The sequence below is a fragment of the Cupressus sempervirens genome, chromosome 3 (genome assembly GCF_028749045.1).
Source record: "Cupressus sempervirens isolate cs-2001-9-10 chromosome 3, ASM2874904v1, whole genome shotgun sequence".
NCBI classification, from domain to species: domain Eukaryota; kingdom Viridiplantae; phylum Streptophyta; class Pinopsida; order Cupressales; family Cupressaceae; genus Cupressus; species Cupressus sempervirens.
Window position 1 is genome coordinate 1,054,279,935 of NC_143120.1, and position 18,077 is coordinate 1,054,298,011.

The window sequence follows — 18,077 nt, forward strand, 5'->3', positions numbered from 1 at the left end:
CTATCTCCTTAATCAAGCTGACCTTGATAGCCACCCGTGTCATTTTCTTTGCTTCCAACTCCTGGGTACCCTGAGCCAAGTGTTGCTCTACCGCCCTCAACTAGGTGATCAGCTCCTCTCGAGCTCTCTATGCATCCACCAAGACAACTTCACCTCCAACACCTACTCCAAGTGCCTCAAAGCGTAACATCCCTCTCGAAATGCTTGCTCCAATGCTCTCTCCACCTCTAGCACACTATGCCTGCAACAACTCTAGGTCTCATCAACTGGTCACACTTGCCATGACTGATAATCGCACCAACTGGGGGTCTAAGGGGCATTACTCCCAGTGGGGTCGAAAGGCAGTGCCCCTACGGGGTCCTAGGGCAACGCCCCTGTTGCCAAAACCAAATTAGCACTCTGAAACCCACACAAAACTGAATGGAACACACTATTTTTGTGATTTTCTTCCGATCCCACACTCTTTCTAGCAACCGCTTATGTTTCCTCCCTGTTTATGTCTTTCCCTTCCCCTCGGCATCATACATTATTCATTCTGAACATTTCTGAGTTGTCATTTTTTTAATTTTATTTTTCATTGCTCCTTGCTTTGCTCATCCACTGCTATGCCTCTTTTCTCTGATTAGTCTCTCTATCACTCCTAACTACTCTAATGCTCTTGTCTTTATAATGCAGGGTTCCTATCGCTTATGCCTTTTCGCAAAGAATATGCCTGAATATATGTTTTTTCGTTGCTTGTTTCTTTCCCCGATAGTTCCCTTTCAACTAATGGCTGGGAGATTACCTGCGGCGTAGATCTTTACACTAAAAGGAATAAAAGTGTGTACAAGAAGAAAATAAAAATCATACTAAGATAATTATCGGATTAAAGAAGAGAAATTTTGCAATTGAAGTATCCATCATCAGTTGAAGATAGCAGCATTGTTAAGGTGGAAAAGAAGTTTGTGTGCAATGGGTCGGTGCTCAAAAAGACAGTGGCGGGGGTTGGTGCTTCCAGTAGATCGGTGCCTGTGAAGTGTAAGAGTTGAAGCTTCTAGTGAATTGGTGCTCATAAACATAGAGGTCATAGTCTCTAGTATGTTGTAGCCTACAAACCATTGTAAATGAATAGTTTATATAAGAACACATTTATTTTCCGTGGTTTTCTCCCACATTGGGTTTCCACGTTAATCTTGTGTTATTGTGTTCATGTGCATAATTGTTCATTTCAGCATTCAAAGTTAATTTTTTGGGTAAAAGTTTTAAATTGGCAAATTTGTTATTATACTGATTCACCCCCCCTCTTAGTATAATCATGTGCTCTTCAATTGGTATCATAGTCGGTTCCTTCTATAAAGCCTAACCACTTGAAGGTAGATCTAAAAGAGCACAATGGGCAAAATCTTTCAAAACAAAACACCAATGTTTAATGGGACAGACTACGCTTACTAGAGCGTAAAAGTGGAAACATATTTAACGGCCACTAGATTTGATGTTTGGCAATCAATGCTATATGGTTACACACCATTGCAAAACCCACCAACGGATATAACCGGAAAGAGAAAATGTGATAATAATGCTAAAGCAAAACATGTGATTTTATGCAATCTTGCTGAATCTGAATTTGCAAAAGTTATGCATTATAAATCCACCAAGGATATTTTGTGATAAGTTGAAAAATGTTTATGGAGCCGATAATGTAAAGAAAGAGAAACTTCAAACCCATCGGAGTGTATTTGAAAGTCTCAAAATGAAGGAGGATGGAAATGTTGCCGCTTTTCTTGATTGCATAGATCATGTTGTCAACTCAATGAAATCCCTTGGTAAAGGAACAACTTGTAGTAGAGAAAATCTTAAGATCATTACCTATGAAATTCAATTCTACAGTATTTGCAATTGAGGAGAGGACAGATTTAGATTCATTGACAAAAGATGAATTACATGGGATCCTTACTGCTTATGAAATACAAGATGGAGGAAATGAATCAAATAAGAAAATAGCATTCACATTCAAGGCGTCTAAAAGGGTAAAAGAAAAAAGAAAATTTCAAGTGAAAGCTCAAGTAGTGAATCAAATGAATTAGATGCACACTTCAAAAGAAAGTTGAAAATTTGAGAAAGGACCTAGAGGAGAGCAGCACCAAACTGAATAACATCCTCAAGTTTGAAAAGAGCTCTGAAATTCTATCCAATATTATTGATAGTCAAAGACCATCTAGAAGAAAGAAGGTAGTAGGCTATGAAGGAGAGTCAAATGATCAAGACCATACATTTAAAGGCTTTGCCAAGCAAGGAAGAAATACATAGATCCATCACCAAAATTTAAAGGAATTGAACTTAAAAAGGATTACAAAAAAAAAGCAAGTATATATACCTAGCTTCTATGGATGTTGTTACTCATGCAACTACTTTGGTCTCAAAGCGAGAAAATGCAGATCACAAATGGGAAATCTTCAAGCATGGAGAAGCAGAAATTACACTCCATATTTGAACTATAACGTTGTGTGTTATAAGTGCAATAACTACGCACATGTAGTAAAACATTGTAGACTTGATGTTGGAGATACTCAGAGAGATGTCAAGAAACAAGAGGCCAAAGATGATCATAAAGGAAGAATTATAAAAGTTTGGAGAAGGAAGATAATACGAGAAAGAGAAACTAGTGCAAGTGCAACTTGCATTCCATACACCTCCTAATTATAAGGAGAAGCATGAACTCGAGGGGGAGATACATATGAAATGTTCACTAGTTCCTTGGAGAAAGGAGTGAGGTAGTTAATGTTTTGAAGCTGATTGCATTGATTTGAAAGAGGAACCTTTAGAAAAAAAGGCAAAATTATTAATGTGAGTACTAGAGCATATAGGAGCATTGAGAAATTATTCTCAGAGGAAGTACGAGATAACTTTCATTGGAGGAGTTTGATGATCATCCCTTTGTCATTGATGTCAAAGGGGGAGAGAGATTAAAAGGACCAGATTCAAAAGATTTGGTATTGCCATTAATGATGAAGGGGGAGATTGATAGAAGTATTGTCATTGATGTCAAAGGATTTCATATGATAAATTGTAAGTATAAACATCATAAATGTCAAAGGTACGAAGAAATCATTGTAATGACTCATTTTAGCCAACATTGGAGTTTTAGGAATTAGCCTATTATTGTGATCCTCGTAGGCTAATTATTGTGGATAGAGGGTCTTCTAAAGCAGTGGCTTGGCTTGGGAGGTTCTTGTCTTCTCCACAATTCAGTAAGCTATAGGTTGGTCTTTGTTTGGTTCAAATTGGACTTTGTTTTGGCCGAGTTTTGTGTACTTACTATTTGTGGTAAGTAGGATGTTGATTGAGATGAACCCTTTCTATTTTTAGAAAGTGCATTTGGTCACATGGAGAAATTATAGGTATGACTCCTATTTCAAATGGCATATTTAAATGATGGGAGTTACTATATTTTTAGTGGCCAAATTATTATTAAATTATTAAATTGCTTATTATAAAGTTATAATTTAACTAAAGTTGAGGGTTGAGTTATCATTGGAAAGGGCCATTTATTGATTAGTTAAGCCAAGTGAAGTGAAAGAATCTAATGAAAGCTTCTAATTAATGTTGTGTGGTGAATCTTCTTGAGTGAAGTTACATTTTGGCAACAAAAAAGGCATCCGGAGGTTATAAATACAAGCTTATTTGTTGAGAAAAGCACGCTTAAATAATTATTTGCTTTTGTTGCCTTTGTGGCTTTCTTAGTTCTGATTTTTTGTGCCCTTGTTGAAGTATAAGGGTTTGATTTGAGTGTTTGATTCTAGAGCTTCCTCTACTGTTTCTACTGTGGCTGAGGAGCTGATTGTCCATTGGTGAATTCAATGTCTTTTCATACTGTGCTTCTTGTAGCTAAGAAGACAAGTCTTTGCTGAAGAGGTTTGGTACATCCAATTCTTTGCTGAGGTATACAGGATTTGTTTGATTATTTTTGCCAACCAGACTAGGGCATTTTCCTTTTTGTAATGCTGTAACTTGGAAGGCCAGTAAGTCTGCATTTAGAGGCATCAGTGTGTCTTGCAATTCTGGATGCCAATTTTGTTGCTATTGGGCAAGTATTTAATTTACATTCTAGGTGTATTGGCTGGGTATTTGGACTCCCAGAATTTCCTAGTCTGTGGTGTGTGGCTCTCTAAGTTTCAAATGTCATAATTACATATTACTGGGCATTTGTTTAACCTGCAAATTGGGTGTTTTATCTATGTTTTTTGGGAGCAGTTTCATTTGCATTTTCAGACATTACTCTCTCTGTTTGGGGCATCCTGAATACTGAAATTTTGGGCAGCAAGTATCAATGATCGGTGTGCCTGGGCCTAGGCAGTAATTTCTCTTCCTTTTGATCTGTTCTAGACTGCCTGCTATCATTTCAACAGGTCTCGTGGGAGTATACAAGTTGGGCAGATTTCCTCCTTGCAAACAATAGTGCCTGTGTGGGGGGAATTACAAGTAAATGTATGCATTTTTCAGTCTGCTGCAATTCATGTGTGTACTCATAGTCTACAGCGATTTGGAGCTGCTGATTTAGACCGGGTTCCTTGTTTAAATTTTAATAGTGAAGGCAAATAAAATGTGTTGAGAATATTTGTATAGCATGCAAAATGATCAAAATTGTGAACTGCAATCGTGCATATTGAATAACAGTTTGCTAGATCATGAGCAACTGTGATGTACTAATTATAGCATTGAAATGAAGTCAGTGGTGGTGAAACAATAATATGAGTTTTCAGTTGCAAGCTTGAGCATATTTTGATGGTTGACTTAGTTGCAAAAAAGTCTACAAATTTCAGAAGGATCGTATTTCCGGTAGCTAGAGCCAGTTGGGGTTATCACAGTCATCATTGAAGTCAAATTGAAGAGCTGATTAATATTATAGTGATAGACAACATTAACATTACTATATTCAAAGTTGTGAAACTAATATGGAAGAGACTATTGACCATAAACATTGAAAGTACTGTCATGAACATATCACAGAGAAGTGATAACTTTGAGCTATTTAAATAAGGTTTAATGCTGATGCAATTACTACCCAGTTGATATACTGTTTAATGAAGAGTTTGTACAAGGTAATGATATTGAGGAAGTTAGAGTCTCTCAGACTGAAGAACCATTAGAAGCAGAATATGATGGTCCAGTAGTTTCTGAAATATTTATGTATGGACAGATGGCATAGAATTCAATTAATATTTACATGTTACATACATCCATATGATGTGTAGTGGAAAGACAGAGCAGTATATACAAGAAATATAGAACAATTTTTTTACAGAAAGATGTCATCAAAGACTACAGAAAGCAATACATAGAATCTAGATCCAGTATGATCAAATGGCAGAAATGGATATCACTGTATAATCATAAATCTTTATAGTAGCCATTGATACTATACAAATACTCACAACTGTCAACACACAATTTGAAAATCATATGGAAGACGGTAAAGTGATGATAATGAAAGAAACACACAGGAAAATGACGTATAGTGGTGCCAAGAGTTTCCAATTCAGCATTCAATGACAAGTAAACGGTCTGATATATTGGAACAGTTCATTGGCAGATGGTAAAGATAAGTGGTTTCAAAGTCCTTCAAAATTATCTATAGGCAAACAAAACATTCATATGCAACTCGATACAATTTTGAAGACTTGATAATATTAAAGGAGAAAGCATCGTTGAAAGAGAATACTAGGTTTGTATTGACGCGTTGGAATATTTAAGTGCCTTATACATTCAGCAGTTGATATTGACAAGGACGGCATATGGGGAGCAACATCCATTCAAACATAACATTCAATCAATGTAATAAAGCAATGGTGGAGAAATATTGGTCAAAGATAATATTATCATAGGTATCGTGATATGGAAGGAGGAAATCTTTTTAAATATCTTGCAATAATTCTAGACATGCCCAACAAGAATAATTAATCTGAATACTGTGTACGTAGTGTTTGAAGTCAAAGAAGTAAAGGATGCCAAGCTATTGAACCCATTCCTTATGCCAAAAAACAAAAACAAAGAAATGGAATACATTGCCCCCCATTCAGATATAACTATATTTGATTAAATTGAAGTAGTTAAATGAATTTGATTTGCTAATGTTATTTTATTTAAGAAATGACATTATTCTAAAGAAAGAAATGGCACGCCTCTTAATATATTAAGATAAAAATAACGGGTTAGTGGAAAATAGAAAATGATAGACTTGGAGTGATTAAGTGTGTGAAGTCTGCGGCAAGAGAGAAAGAAAATAAGAAAAGGAGAATATTGAGGCAGTGATATTTGAAATAAAGAGAGCATGGATAGTAAAATGGTCTATCAAATATAATATACATTCCGGATTTATTCTGAATTTAAATATTTATACAAGTGTAAGAAACTAGAGAAGTAATAAGAATATAATAAAAGAAATATATATTCAGATTTTTATATGATGCGTTGGTATATATCTTTATTTCTTGTGTATGATATGTGCTTGAAAGAATTATGTGGTCTCTGACTTTCTTTCTAACTTTGCACTATGTAATTGGAATGTGTCAGAGGATGGTTGGAACCTTCCATTTAGAGCTGCATGCTATTCTTCTCCTTGCCAATCAATTTTCTGTATTTGACTTCACCTATTTGTTATGGCTCCTTGCGTTTGAATATTCTGCCATCAATCTTTGTTGATGTCAAGAAATTGGATTTTTCCTTTCATTTGAACTCTTCCTAAGTTTCTGATTATCAAGCACATATTGTTTTCTATTCTATTCTTCTGGACGTAGACTGGATGGTCCTTCCCTTTTCACGGAAGGAAAGTTTGTAGGATAAAGAAAAGAGATTCTTCTTACATGTTGATCATTGATTATTGCTGATGACTCCAGACTCCTTATCACTGCTTTATGAGAGTCTCCCCATCGTATCAATATATCTTTCATATATTTCTCTGTAGTTTAACTGAACAGTGATTTGCTGGACTGAATATGTTATTTCCATATATCAATTACCCATCTGATGTTTTTGCAGTTGACCTCCCATCTTGGATTCTTAAGGTAATCATTGAATAAGTTTTCAAATGAAAATTCTTTTGACTTGGTCATACTAAGCCCTAACACCATTGCGACTCAATGATAGTGAATAACCTAACTGCAAACTTAATGAGATATATGCTGACTTCTATTGTTGAACTGAACTTTATACTATTTCTCAAATATATTCTTTGTATCAAAAGATGTTTACAACCACCATTTAATGCTATTATGAATTGCTCGAATTGAATGGATGTATTCTTCTCAGAACAGGTTGTGACTATTTGATAATGACTAAATAAAAATCTCTGACTTGTCTTCCCCGTGAGTGCTAGCTTTTGCTATTCGGTCTGAAACTCTTGTAGTTCCCTGTTCAGATATAGATTTATAGAAATTCTTCTGTACGATACTGTATATTTCCTCTTCCTCCCCCTTTTAAATTCATTCTCCTTTCCTATATATATTCTATTTAATGGAAGGTTGTGACCATTCCAATTAGATTGCAACCTTTGATTATTTAAATAATATACTTGTTATAATTGTTTAGTTTATATTTATAATATATTTGATCTATATATTTTTATAATTATATTAATTGCATTATAATAATGTGATATATATTATATATTATTAATTTCTTATTGTCTTTATTATATATAATAATATAATTTATATATTCTATTAAAATCTTATAAATATAGGGACATGACAAAGGTTGTGTCTATCGTCGATGCTGTGCACATTGCCATGGTTGTGGTCGTGTTAGTGGCTAAGTTTGTGTTAGCATCAACATCTGTGTATGTGTCCATACTCGAAGAGATTGTTGAGCATGATGACATGAAGGATTTCATCAATTGGCGTCGTTGGGATCTTAGTGGACATAACAATGTTTATATTAGAGTGGTGCAACAGAAGTTGGACAACTACGTGTTGCATTAGAGGTTTGATGTCAACTCACATGTTCTGCCTATGCGTTTGATTTGAGATCTTCGAGCTAATGATGTTGATCGAATAGTGAATTGCTTGAGGGAAAGCAATCTTTGGGTGGCAAGGATTTGTGATGTTCCCAAATTTTATTGTAATAATTAAATTAAATTAATTAATTAATTGGTCCCAAAATTTAAATTGTATAATACAAAGGACTCTTAATTAAATACTTTAATTGATAAATATGGGGCCCAAATTTTATTTTATTTTGCATTTGGGTTTCCAATTGATTTATTGATTTATGTATGTCTCAGGCCCATCTTTTATTTTGTTTGTAGGTCTTTGTTGTCGTGTCGGCACTTGTTGTGCACCTCAAGAGTTTTACTTTGATAGGGTATTTATGACCGACCGATAGGATGTTTTTGGTATGCGACTTGAGTTATTTTATTGTACTACGAATTCTAGTTGGCATTCCACTTGGTTTCACCATTTTGGAAGTGGAAGACCTTCCCTATGTGGTTATCTTAGTTTTAGTGGGATTCAACCCTCACCCTATTCCATTTTTCTTATTTGGCTTCAGTTCTGGCAAATGTGGAGCGCTTTCATTATTGTAACTAAGCTATGTCAGCCGACTAGATTGTCGTCAGTGTTTCTGTAGCTGACGAGGTAATTGTTGTCAGTGTTTCTGTATTCTGTAGCCGACGGGTAAATAGTTTGTAGCGGACATAATGTTTGTGGCCTCCTTCGGGAAGGTTCAGTGGATAGTATTTATATCCCGTCTGGGATCATTGAAATTCATCATTGATCATTGATCTTATTTTATCTGTATGCATTCATTTATTTTACTCATACGGTAAACATTTGGCGCCGTTGCCTTATGAACTTGGAAGGTGGGAGGAATGAAGATTAATGCCAAATCAGCTTAACAAGGATTGGAATAAGGTCAAGGGAAAAGATGGAATCTGTACTGTTCAAGAGAATTTAATTCTGGCACAGCAAGCCGATCGCCGATGGAGATTTCAAAAAAGTGCCGACGGAAACTGGAGCACGGAAGATTTGTTGGAGGAAACTCGACAGCAGGTGGAATTGGTGGAAGAAGCACGAGAGGAGTTTTTGAATTTGTGTTCGCCGAGGGAAGAGAATCCAGACAAAAGAGCATCGACTCGCACGGCTCGAAGTGCCAACGGAGCAAGAGCGTGGAGTAAAATCTTCGTCCGGGATATACTTCCGCAGGGGACAACTTCAGAACACCCTTCTTCACCAAGGTTCGCAACTGTTGAGTCTAACGGTGTGGGAAAATAGTCCGCCGGTGTGGGAGACTAGTCCGCCAGTGTGGGAGTGCAGTCCACCGGTGTGGGAGTACAGACTGTCAGTGTGGGAGTGCAGACCACCGGTGTGGGAGTGAAGAGCGCCAGTGTTGCAGGACCGAGCAACGCCTGTTTACAGAAACCAATTGTGATGGCAGGACCAAAAGAGAAACTGCCGAAGTTCAATGGCGATGGTACAGCCGATCCCATTCGACATTGCAAAACATGTGAAACGATCTAGAAGGCAAATGGGATAACTGATGAAGACAATTGGATGAGGCAATTTCCGGCCACCCTACAAAGCGTAGCAATTGATTGGTTCACTGATACAGATCCACAAAAGCTAAACAGTTGGGATAACACTAAAAAGGAGTTTCTGGTAGAATTTAAATTGTTGCGGGATGATAATGAAATTGTAGCAGAGATCTTCAATACTAAGCAGGGGAAGAACGAAACCATCCGCGTTTACACCAGGAAATTAAAAGACTTGATAAAAAAAATGGAAAGTAAGTTGGCAGACAGACTTTAGAAAAGATGGTTCGTGGAAGGCCTACGCTTGAAGTTGCGGAGGAAAATGAAAATTGTGCCACCGTCGTCATATACGGAAGCTTATAACAAAGCATTGGACCTCGAAAGTGAGCTGAAGACAAAGAAGAAAATGAAGACTAGCTCATCTGATTCGGATGACGACGAGCCTGCCGGAGGTGATAGCAGCGACGATGAAGGCAACAGTAAGAAGGTTCATGCCCTACAAAAGGACATGATCCGCATCATGAAGGAGTTTAAAAACATGCAGAAGGAGCCAAAAGGCAGTGAGCTGTGGTGCACGGAGTGTAAGACCGACAGTCATACTAAAGGATCATGTCCAAAGAACCAATTTTGTGACATTTGTTAGATCATGGGCCATTTGACAAAAGAGTGCCCCTTTAACATGAAGACAAGAGGATCTCCGCAAGTGCTTCTTACACAAGAGGCTTCCCCGTCAGGCAGTAGCGGAAATACGAATAGCGCAAGTGCCACATCCGGAGGGTACAGGAATAATAACAAAGGGCAAAATAACAACAATGCGAACAATAACAATAATAATGGGACTCGAAGTCGAACCCAGTATGATGCAAATGGACAGCCGATCGTTCAATCTCAAGCGTGTAATTTGTGGGGTCATTTTGCGCGGGATTGTACAATGGCAAACACACTGAAATTATTATGCAGATGGTGCAGACCCAGCGACCATGAAGATGCCAAGTGCCCAAAGTTTGGAGTAAACTTGATCACTGTCGGCACGGATGAAGAGGAGGTTCTAGCAATTATGCGGAGGCAAGCAAACTGTTGGCGGAGGAAAAAAGAAAATTGGGGGAAGCGCAGGCGGAAATTGGAAAGGCATCGTCGGCAGGGACATCTCAATTGAAGGACATCATCGACACCATGGCAAGGAACTGTGCAGAACAAAACATTGTACGACAGATCTTCCAAATGGAGATACCGGTCAAGATAAGTGACCTTCTCACAATGCCCCAGTTACAGACGGCCATTTGGAATCATACGCTATTTTTGAAAGCAACGGAGGACACAGGAAGGGACAGTAGTCCAACGACAGCAACAGACCCAATGCTGCTGGCACTCACATCCGGACGGCATCCAGCGGTCATCGAGATGGGAATTTTGGAAAATGTTCTGATAGACACAATTGTCGACGGAGGGTCCGGCATGAATGTGTTGCCGGAGGATACTTGGAAGAAGTTGGGAAAGTCGACGCTGTGGCCACCTACAGTCCAGTTGCTCACGGTAGACCAGCACAAGATCAAACCGTTGGGAACCTTAAGGGCACAACCGGTAACTGTTGGAACACAACCATTTTTATTGGACTTCGTGGTCATTCCATTGAAAAGAAAAGGATATGATGCTATTCTGGGACAGACTTGGTTGGTGCAAGCAAAAGCAAAACATGATTGGAAACGAAATACTCTATCAATGGAGCATGGAGGTAAAAGATTCATAATTGACCTGCACACACAAATGATAGGTGAGGAGGTAGCATCGTCAGATTCAGAAGGTGAAGGCAAAAGTGACGACAAAGGAAAGAGGAGAATGGAACTGGACGAAGGAGTATTAACACTAGGAGGATCGAATGACGACTGCCTACACTCGGTGAATGGCCTTTACCACTGGCAAATAGAAGACTACGAACTCTTTCCGAGTTGTAATATGCTAAGGGTCGACGAAGGTGAGAAAAAGAAGGAAAATGAGTGTCCGAAGGAATACAGAGAAGCAGATGACGCAAAGGAGGTTATGGCTGAAGAAGGGAAGGACATACAATACAAACCCAAAAAAAAGAAAAATTCCATCATCCGATACACGATGAACGGACCGCACAAGAAGAAAAGAATGCATCGCACCATAAAATTAGTTGAAGGATGCCAATAGAAACAATAATCTAGATGCGCGACGTCCGCAGGCACAGTGGGCAACAGAGGTGACACAGAACAAACATAAGGCGTGGCATGACAAACTCAACAGGTTTCAGCCGGGGCAGTTGGTACTCAAGTACGACGGTCGGAATGAAATCAAACAGGAAAGGTTTAAGGCAAGATGGGTTGGACCATATCAGATCTGGGAGGTTGGCAACAATCGAGTGATAAAATTGTGGACCTTGGACGAGCAAGAGGTACCTCACGTAGTGGACGGATCCAAATTGAAAATATACGGTGCCAGGAAGACTCCGTCCCTGTCGCAGAATGGCCAGCTGACTCCCTCGGCATTGCAAAATGGTGATGCCTAGAGGCAAAATCTCCCCGCACGTCAAATTTTTTTCAGGAGGTGCAGGCGAAGTCCTTGGAGGAGCATACACGAGCATTGATCCACTGTGTTCTCCGCGGGCTTAATCTTCCACGCAAATATTTTCTCTCCGGGGGTGCTCTTGTTCTACAACGGCTTCCACGGATCTATACCGTTTGAGTTGGCAATTTGGGGCAATATATTGTTTCTTTACTACTATTGCGACTTGGGCCTGCGGATTATGGATCGACTCAAACTGAAGGTTGAACATATATGCTGAAGTTGGGATAGTATTGGGACGTCTGGGAAATCTATTCATTGCGGGTTAAATTCCATCAACTCCAGACAGCACCGTATCGATTGCAGAGATACAATCAGCAGGAGTTTGTCGAGGTCAGGGGTTCAAGTTTCTGCGGAAGGCGTGGAAGGACAGGTGGAGAGGGAAGGTGTTTGGCTGGGGAATAGTAAGGCGAGGGTTTGAGGTTTTCTTTAAAAAAAAAAAAAAATGACGACAGATTCAAATTGTTCGGAATGAGTAGCAAATGATGCCAAAGGGAAGGGGAAGCATCAGTGGTTACCAGAAAGAGTGTGGAATCGGCAGAAAATGTCAGAAATAGTCTGTTCCGTGCATTTTGTGTGGGTTTCAGAGTGCTAATTTGGTCTTGGTGGCAAGGGGCGCTGCCCCTCGACCTCGCGCACCTGGGGCGCCACCCCAAGACCCCGCCGGGGGCGTTGCCCCCTGGACCCCCAGTCGTTGCGGATATCAATCGTGGGAGTCTGACCAGTTGAGAAGACTTGAAGCTGCTGCAGGCATGGAGTGTCGGTGTAATAGAGGCACTTGGAGTAGGTGTTGGCCATGAGACTGTCGTGGTGGATGCGTAGAGAGCTCGGGAGGAGCTAATCATCCAGTTGGAGGCAGTATTGTGTTAGCAGAGCCTACAGGCATGGGACGAAGGTGACAGTGATGTGTCAGAAGCAGATTTATCTTGTTGTAATTAATCCGTTAATGTATTTTGTTTGTTAATTTGTCTCAGATATTTTTTTAGTCGTCAGGAGACGACTTTTCTCTTTTGGGGGGATGGTGTCAGCCGACTAGATTGTCATCAGTGTTTCTGTAGCTGACGGGGTAATTGTCATCAGTGTTTTTGTATTCTGTAGCCGATGAGTAAATAGTTTGTAGCGGACATAATGTTTATGGCCAACGGACTCCTTCGGGAAGGTTTGGCGGATAGTATTTATATCCCATCTAGGATCATTGTAATTCATCATTGATCATTGATCTTATTTTATGAAGCATAATGTAATGTTCTGGCATATGTGAATAATCTAAAGAGTTTTTCTGTTCGTGTTCCATTGTCTGTATGCGTTCATTTATTTTACCCATACGGTAAACAAGCTTTGAATATATGAATATTATCTGGTTGGCAATCATTTCCTGTTCAATGTGTACTATCATTATTTTCATCTATTCATAATAATTTGGGAGAGTACATATGTAACGCAAAATCATTGGCAAAGAACAATAGTACCATTGTACAACATCATCACATGCACCAGAGCTAAGGAAGAATTTGCACATCAAGTGAATTGTTTGGAAGGCATCTGTACTTTAGGAAACACCACCATACGGTCAAGTCTCATCTGCCACTGACCCCCACTTTCACTTCCCCCTCACCATACACCTTGCAACTTCGTCTACTAACTCATCGTACATCCCTCCTTATTCTGTATGGCTGGATCTGTTTCACCACATGGCCAATTTGTTCACTGTATGACTACTATATCGTATGGCCATCCCTCCTACATTGTACAACCACTGCCTTGTGTGGCTATCCTGATAACCTCTCCAATAGCCTGTACAACCATTCTAGAAGCATTTCCCTCAAGTATTTTCCATCGTACTTTCCATCGGGTGTTGCGCTCAAGTACTTTCCCTTAGGTGTTGCCCTTAGGTGCTCCCTACGAGTGTAGAAAACTAGGTGTGCCATTGGGAACATTACAAAGAAAAGGACAGCATTCGAGAAGCTACGAGGATGTGTGGAGTTTACACTAATGAGAACTTGTGGCAAAAAAGCACCTGCAGTATAAAACATTTGATGTTTATAGCTTTCGTGTAGAATTAGAAGAGATAAGTTGGAGAGGGAAGCCTCTTTATATCACCACCCATTGGAGCTTCATTACCTCCATGGATGTCCTTTTCTTGTCCCCTTCTCTTGCTTCTTTAAAAGCTGGTTTTTTAACTCTTGGAAGGGATTTTGACTTGCCTAAAAAGTGGGTTAATGTATACCATGAAAAAAACTAATGTAATATTGTTTTTTGTAAACTAATGTTGTTATGTTAATCCTTGTCAGCATTAAGTGGTGATATAAAAACTCCAACTTTAGGTTTTGGCAGTTCTGGCAACCAGCAACTGGATGTTTTATCATTCAAATAGCAAGGCCTATGTTAGTGTAGGATCATTGCATTTATCAAATTCCCTTTTTACCAAGCTGTTTTGTTTTGAACATTACCTATACATAAATCATTGATCATTTTTATAATATACATGTGAAATTACCCTTGTTACTATTGCAATTAACATTCTTTAGTAGTGTATAGTCTAGATCTTTAATGGTAAAGAACTATCAAAATAAAAATACAGTTCAGTTCTGGGACTGCTATCTTTTTGTTCTAAGATCAATAATTTCTAATGTTGATTACATTGGGAACTTGCATGAAACAGTCCTGAGTAACTTATGTGGTTGCTTAATGGCAAGTACCAAATTTAAGTGAACTCCTATCTTGATGGCCTACATGATACCCTAAATAAATCAAAATTAAAAGTCAAATTGTAATGACAGTTTTGTCAGTGTGGGAATATACTTACAAACATAAATGTATTAGTATTATTATATAGTATTTAGACATGGAAACTGGAAGACTAGAAATGTTAAAATCAATAGAGTCATCTGTTCAATAATATATTTTTTGGTAGCTGCAAATATTATCACTCTTATTTATTTAATTTAGAGAATTTCCCTTTGCCTGTCACTAAATTCTATACGTGCAATAAGTACAACATTTAAGGTTTGTAATAGGCAATTGAAGCAGCCATTGAGTGGAATCTAAGCAAGGTTGAAGCTGGAGCACAGGGAGAACACAAAATTCAGCGTGGTTACATGCCTGTGATAACATATAGCTGTCACTATATTTGTGACAATGCTTTTAAAGAAGCAATTGGTGACTTCTTAGCTCGTGAAACTCCTCAGGTCAGTTGAAAAATTTAGACATTTGTTAAAAAAAAAATTGTTTGCTCTATAAACTTGCCAGTTTTAGGATCATACTCATTCTAGTAAAGAAGATGCGATCTTTTTTTAAAATAAATTGAATTTTTTCTTATGGTTTTTACACTCGTTAATGTCTGATATCTCCACTGTTTCAACTTTGCATTAAAATCAAGTAAGCTTCCAAGCTCATTAAATTTAGAATTGCTTAGTATTAAGTTTGCAGCACATGTGGAAGATGAAGTTGATTTGTTTAAAAATGTAATATTGTATAACATACCTTCATTATTATGCTGGTGAATCAGTGAAGTAAGATTAGATTTCTTACTAGCCTCCCAAATTGTTATCATGATAAGACAACCTTGAACCATTGTTGATTTATTTTTTACTAGATATGGACATGGAAGCCCAAAATTTTGACTCACTCTCTATATTTGCCCCCCAAGAAAAAAGAAAAGAAAGAGGCATATTTACATCTGAAAAAACAAATAAAAGAAAGAATTTAGTGCATTTTAGACTATGTTGATGTTTCAAAGCTTCAAAGACACAAACAAAACATTGGATTGCAATACTTGAAATTATATATAATAATTTTTGAACTTTGAAAATGGACATATTTCATTAACAATTAAAATTTACATCCTTTTCTTACCCTTCCAATTACTAGAAGTCTTGACCCTTGAAGGAGGAGATTAGTTGAATATCAACATGTGGACTACTTCTTTGAATATATCTGTTTTCCTCTAGTGACTCCACGTTAGTTGTTGTCCATTCCAATTTAGTGAGATTTTCCTTAGTGAGCATGATATTTTTTTCTTTGGAATCCAATCAGCAACTGTATAATCCTAGTCAATGGCATCATGAGTAGGACTCTCTACTCTTTTGTTCAAAGGAAAAGTTGTACAAAACAAAGACGAGGTCATTGACATACTTTTGGTTCAGCTAATTTCTCTTATTGGTGTAAATTCTTCAAATACTTTACTACTGTTTTCACACTGAAAAGCAGTACATTGCTGGGACAAAGCACAAATAGCTAGCTTTTGATGATTTTGTCGGTTGGAACCAGAAGTTCATCACAAATTTCCAAGTAAACCATATAAAAAAGATGTAAGTACTAAATTTAAAGTTAATAGCTTCAAAAATTCTAGTTTTGAATTGAGAACAAAAATTAAAAGATTGATTTCCTAAACCTAGCTGATGGTTTTTCCTCAATTTTCTGTTCTAGCCTCCCTTTTACAACCTTGTAAGCATCTAATTCATCTGGAGTTCTATCTTTGACATCTTCATCTATATTTCCAACCTCTCTATGCATGAAGTAAAGCTTCATGTTACCTTGTCAACCTTAGTAGTATGTGCACCAAGATGGTGAACATAGAAGTGACCACTCACCTTTTAAAAACCCAAAACACAAGTAACAAATATAAATAACCCGAATGTGTTAAGATTTGGGAAATTTGAGCCTTAACTCACAAGGGATTCTATAATAAAACCTAGATCAAAGTTTATAATAAAATTATGTTTAGGTTTTTTAAAAATAAAAATAACTTGATCGCCTTTCTGGCCCTTCAACTCTATTGTTAGAAGTTTAGGGCTATTTAATGTCCCCCTTATTTGGATATCAGGAAATTATTTAAATAACTAATTTAAGTCATTAAAATATAATAAATTTAATGACAGCTTGATTTAATTATTTAACAAAGTATTGAAATGACTTTATTGGTAAAGGAAAAAAATTAATGAAGTGATTTTATTATTATAGCCCAAAGTTGAAATCAAATTAAAAGGGGAAATGAAGAGACAAATAGAGGGAAAACAAAGAGTCGCTACAATGTGCTTTAAAAGAAGGAGAGGCTTAGTCTAGGCATGTTTGGTTTATTCATTTTTTTTGGTAGAGCTCTAGGAGCTCCTCGTTTTGGGCTCAGTTTCCTAAAGACAAACCCTTGGGATTTTCTCAGCAGATTTGATGGAAACCCAATTCAACTTTGAGGTGGATTTGCAATGGCATTCACAACTAGGCAATATTGTTAGAGGTATTTCATGTTTGTTTGGAAAAACATGGCCATATTGATTAATTTAATAAGAGGGAAATATTCATATCTAGTTTCAGATATTAGATGTCTTTACAGTTAACTATTGGATTCTAATGTCCCCATTTGGGCCATTATAGAAATTAAGCCAAATATGTGAAATATTTTAAAAAGTGACTTAATTAGAGCTTAAGGTAGATTATTTAAAGTCATTTTAATATTAAAAAAAGGAGATCAAAAGGTGACGGAAGGGGAACAAGACGAAGGACAAAAGGATTGTGAAGAGTCATTGGGTGGAGGATAACGAAGGGGGAGAAGCTCATTTGTAGCTATGCTTGGATTTGTTGTAATCAAAGTAACGTGAATCGGAATCGTATCGGAATCGGCAGGGCCGAATCGAATCGTGAATTGGGGGTGAGTCACCGGTGAATCAGCGATGAATCGGCAAATTTGAAATAACCCTTTAAATGTAAAGATTTTAACAATTTAAGACTTATTTCATGCACCCTTTATTGAATATAACTTAAAAACACTATAACATCATCAAATAGAATCTAACATACATAAACATGAAACATAAAATCCATCACATACATAACTATGTTATCATTATGTACTAAAATGTAAATTGTATGCTAGCTGAAGTAAATAAAAATCAAATGATCATAATGATTCAAATCATAGAATCAGTAAGATGAAATCATGAAGATCTATAAGACATCAAATCATAAATATATGTATAAATCTAAGATGAAGATGCAT

General features: G+C 37.4%; 1 protein-coding gene across 2 annotated transcripts in view; it reads left to right on the forward strand.

Moving 5' to 3' along the window:
• Positions 1-18,077, forward strand: part of LOC149570358 (acyl-CoA) — a 428,133-nt gene that overhangs the window by 368,702 nt on the left and 41,354 nt on the right. For both annotated transcript variants that reach the window (XM_089823003.1, XM_089823004.1), the window contains exon 11: positions 15,103-15,273. In XM_089823003.1, the coding sequence (XP_089679129.1) occupies positions 15,103-15,273 (171 nt within the window). The remainder of the gene's footprint in view (positions 1-15,102; positions 15,274-18,077) is intronic.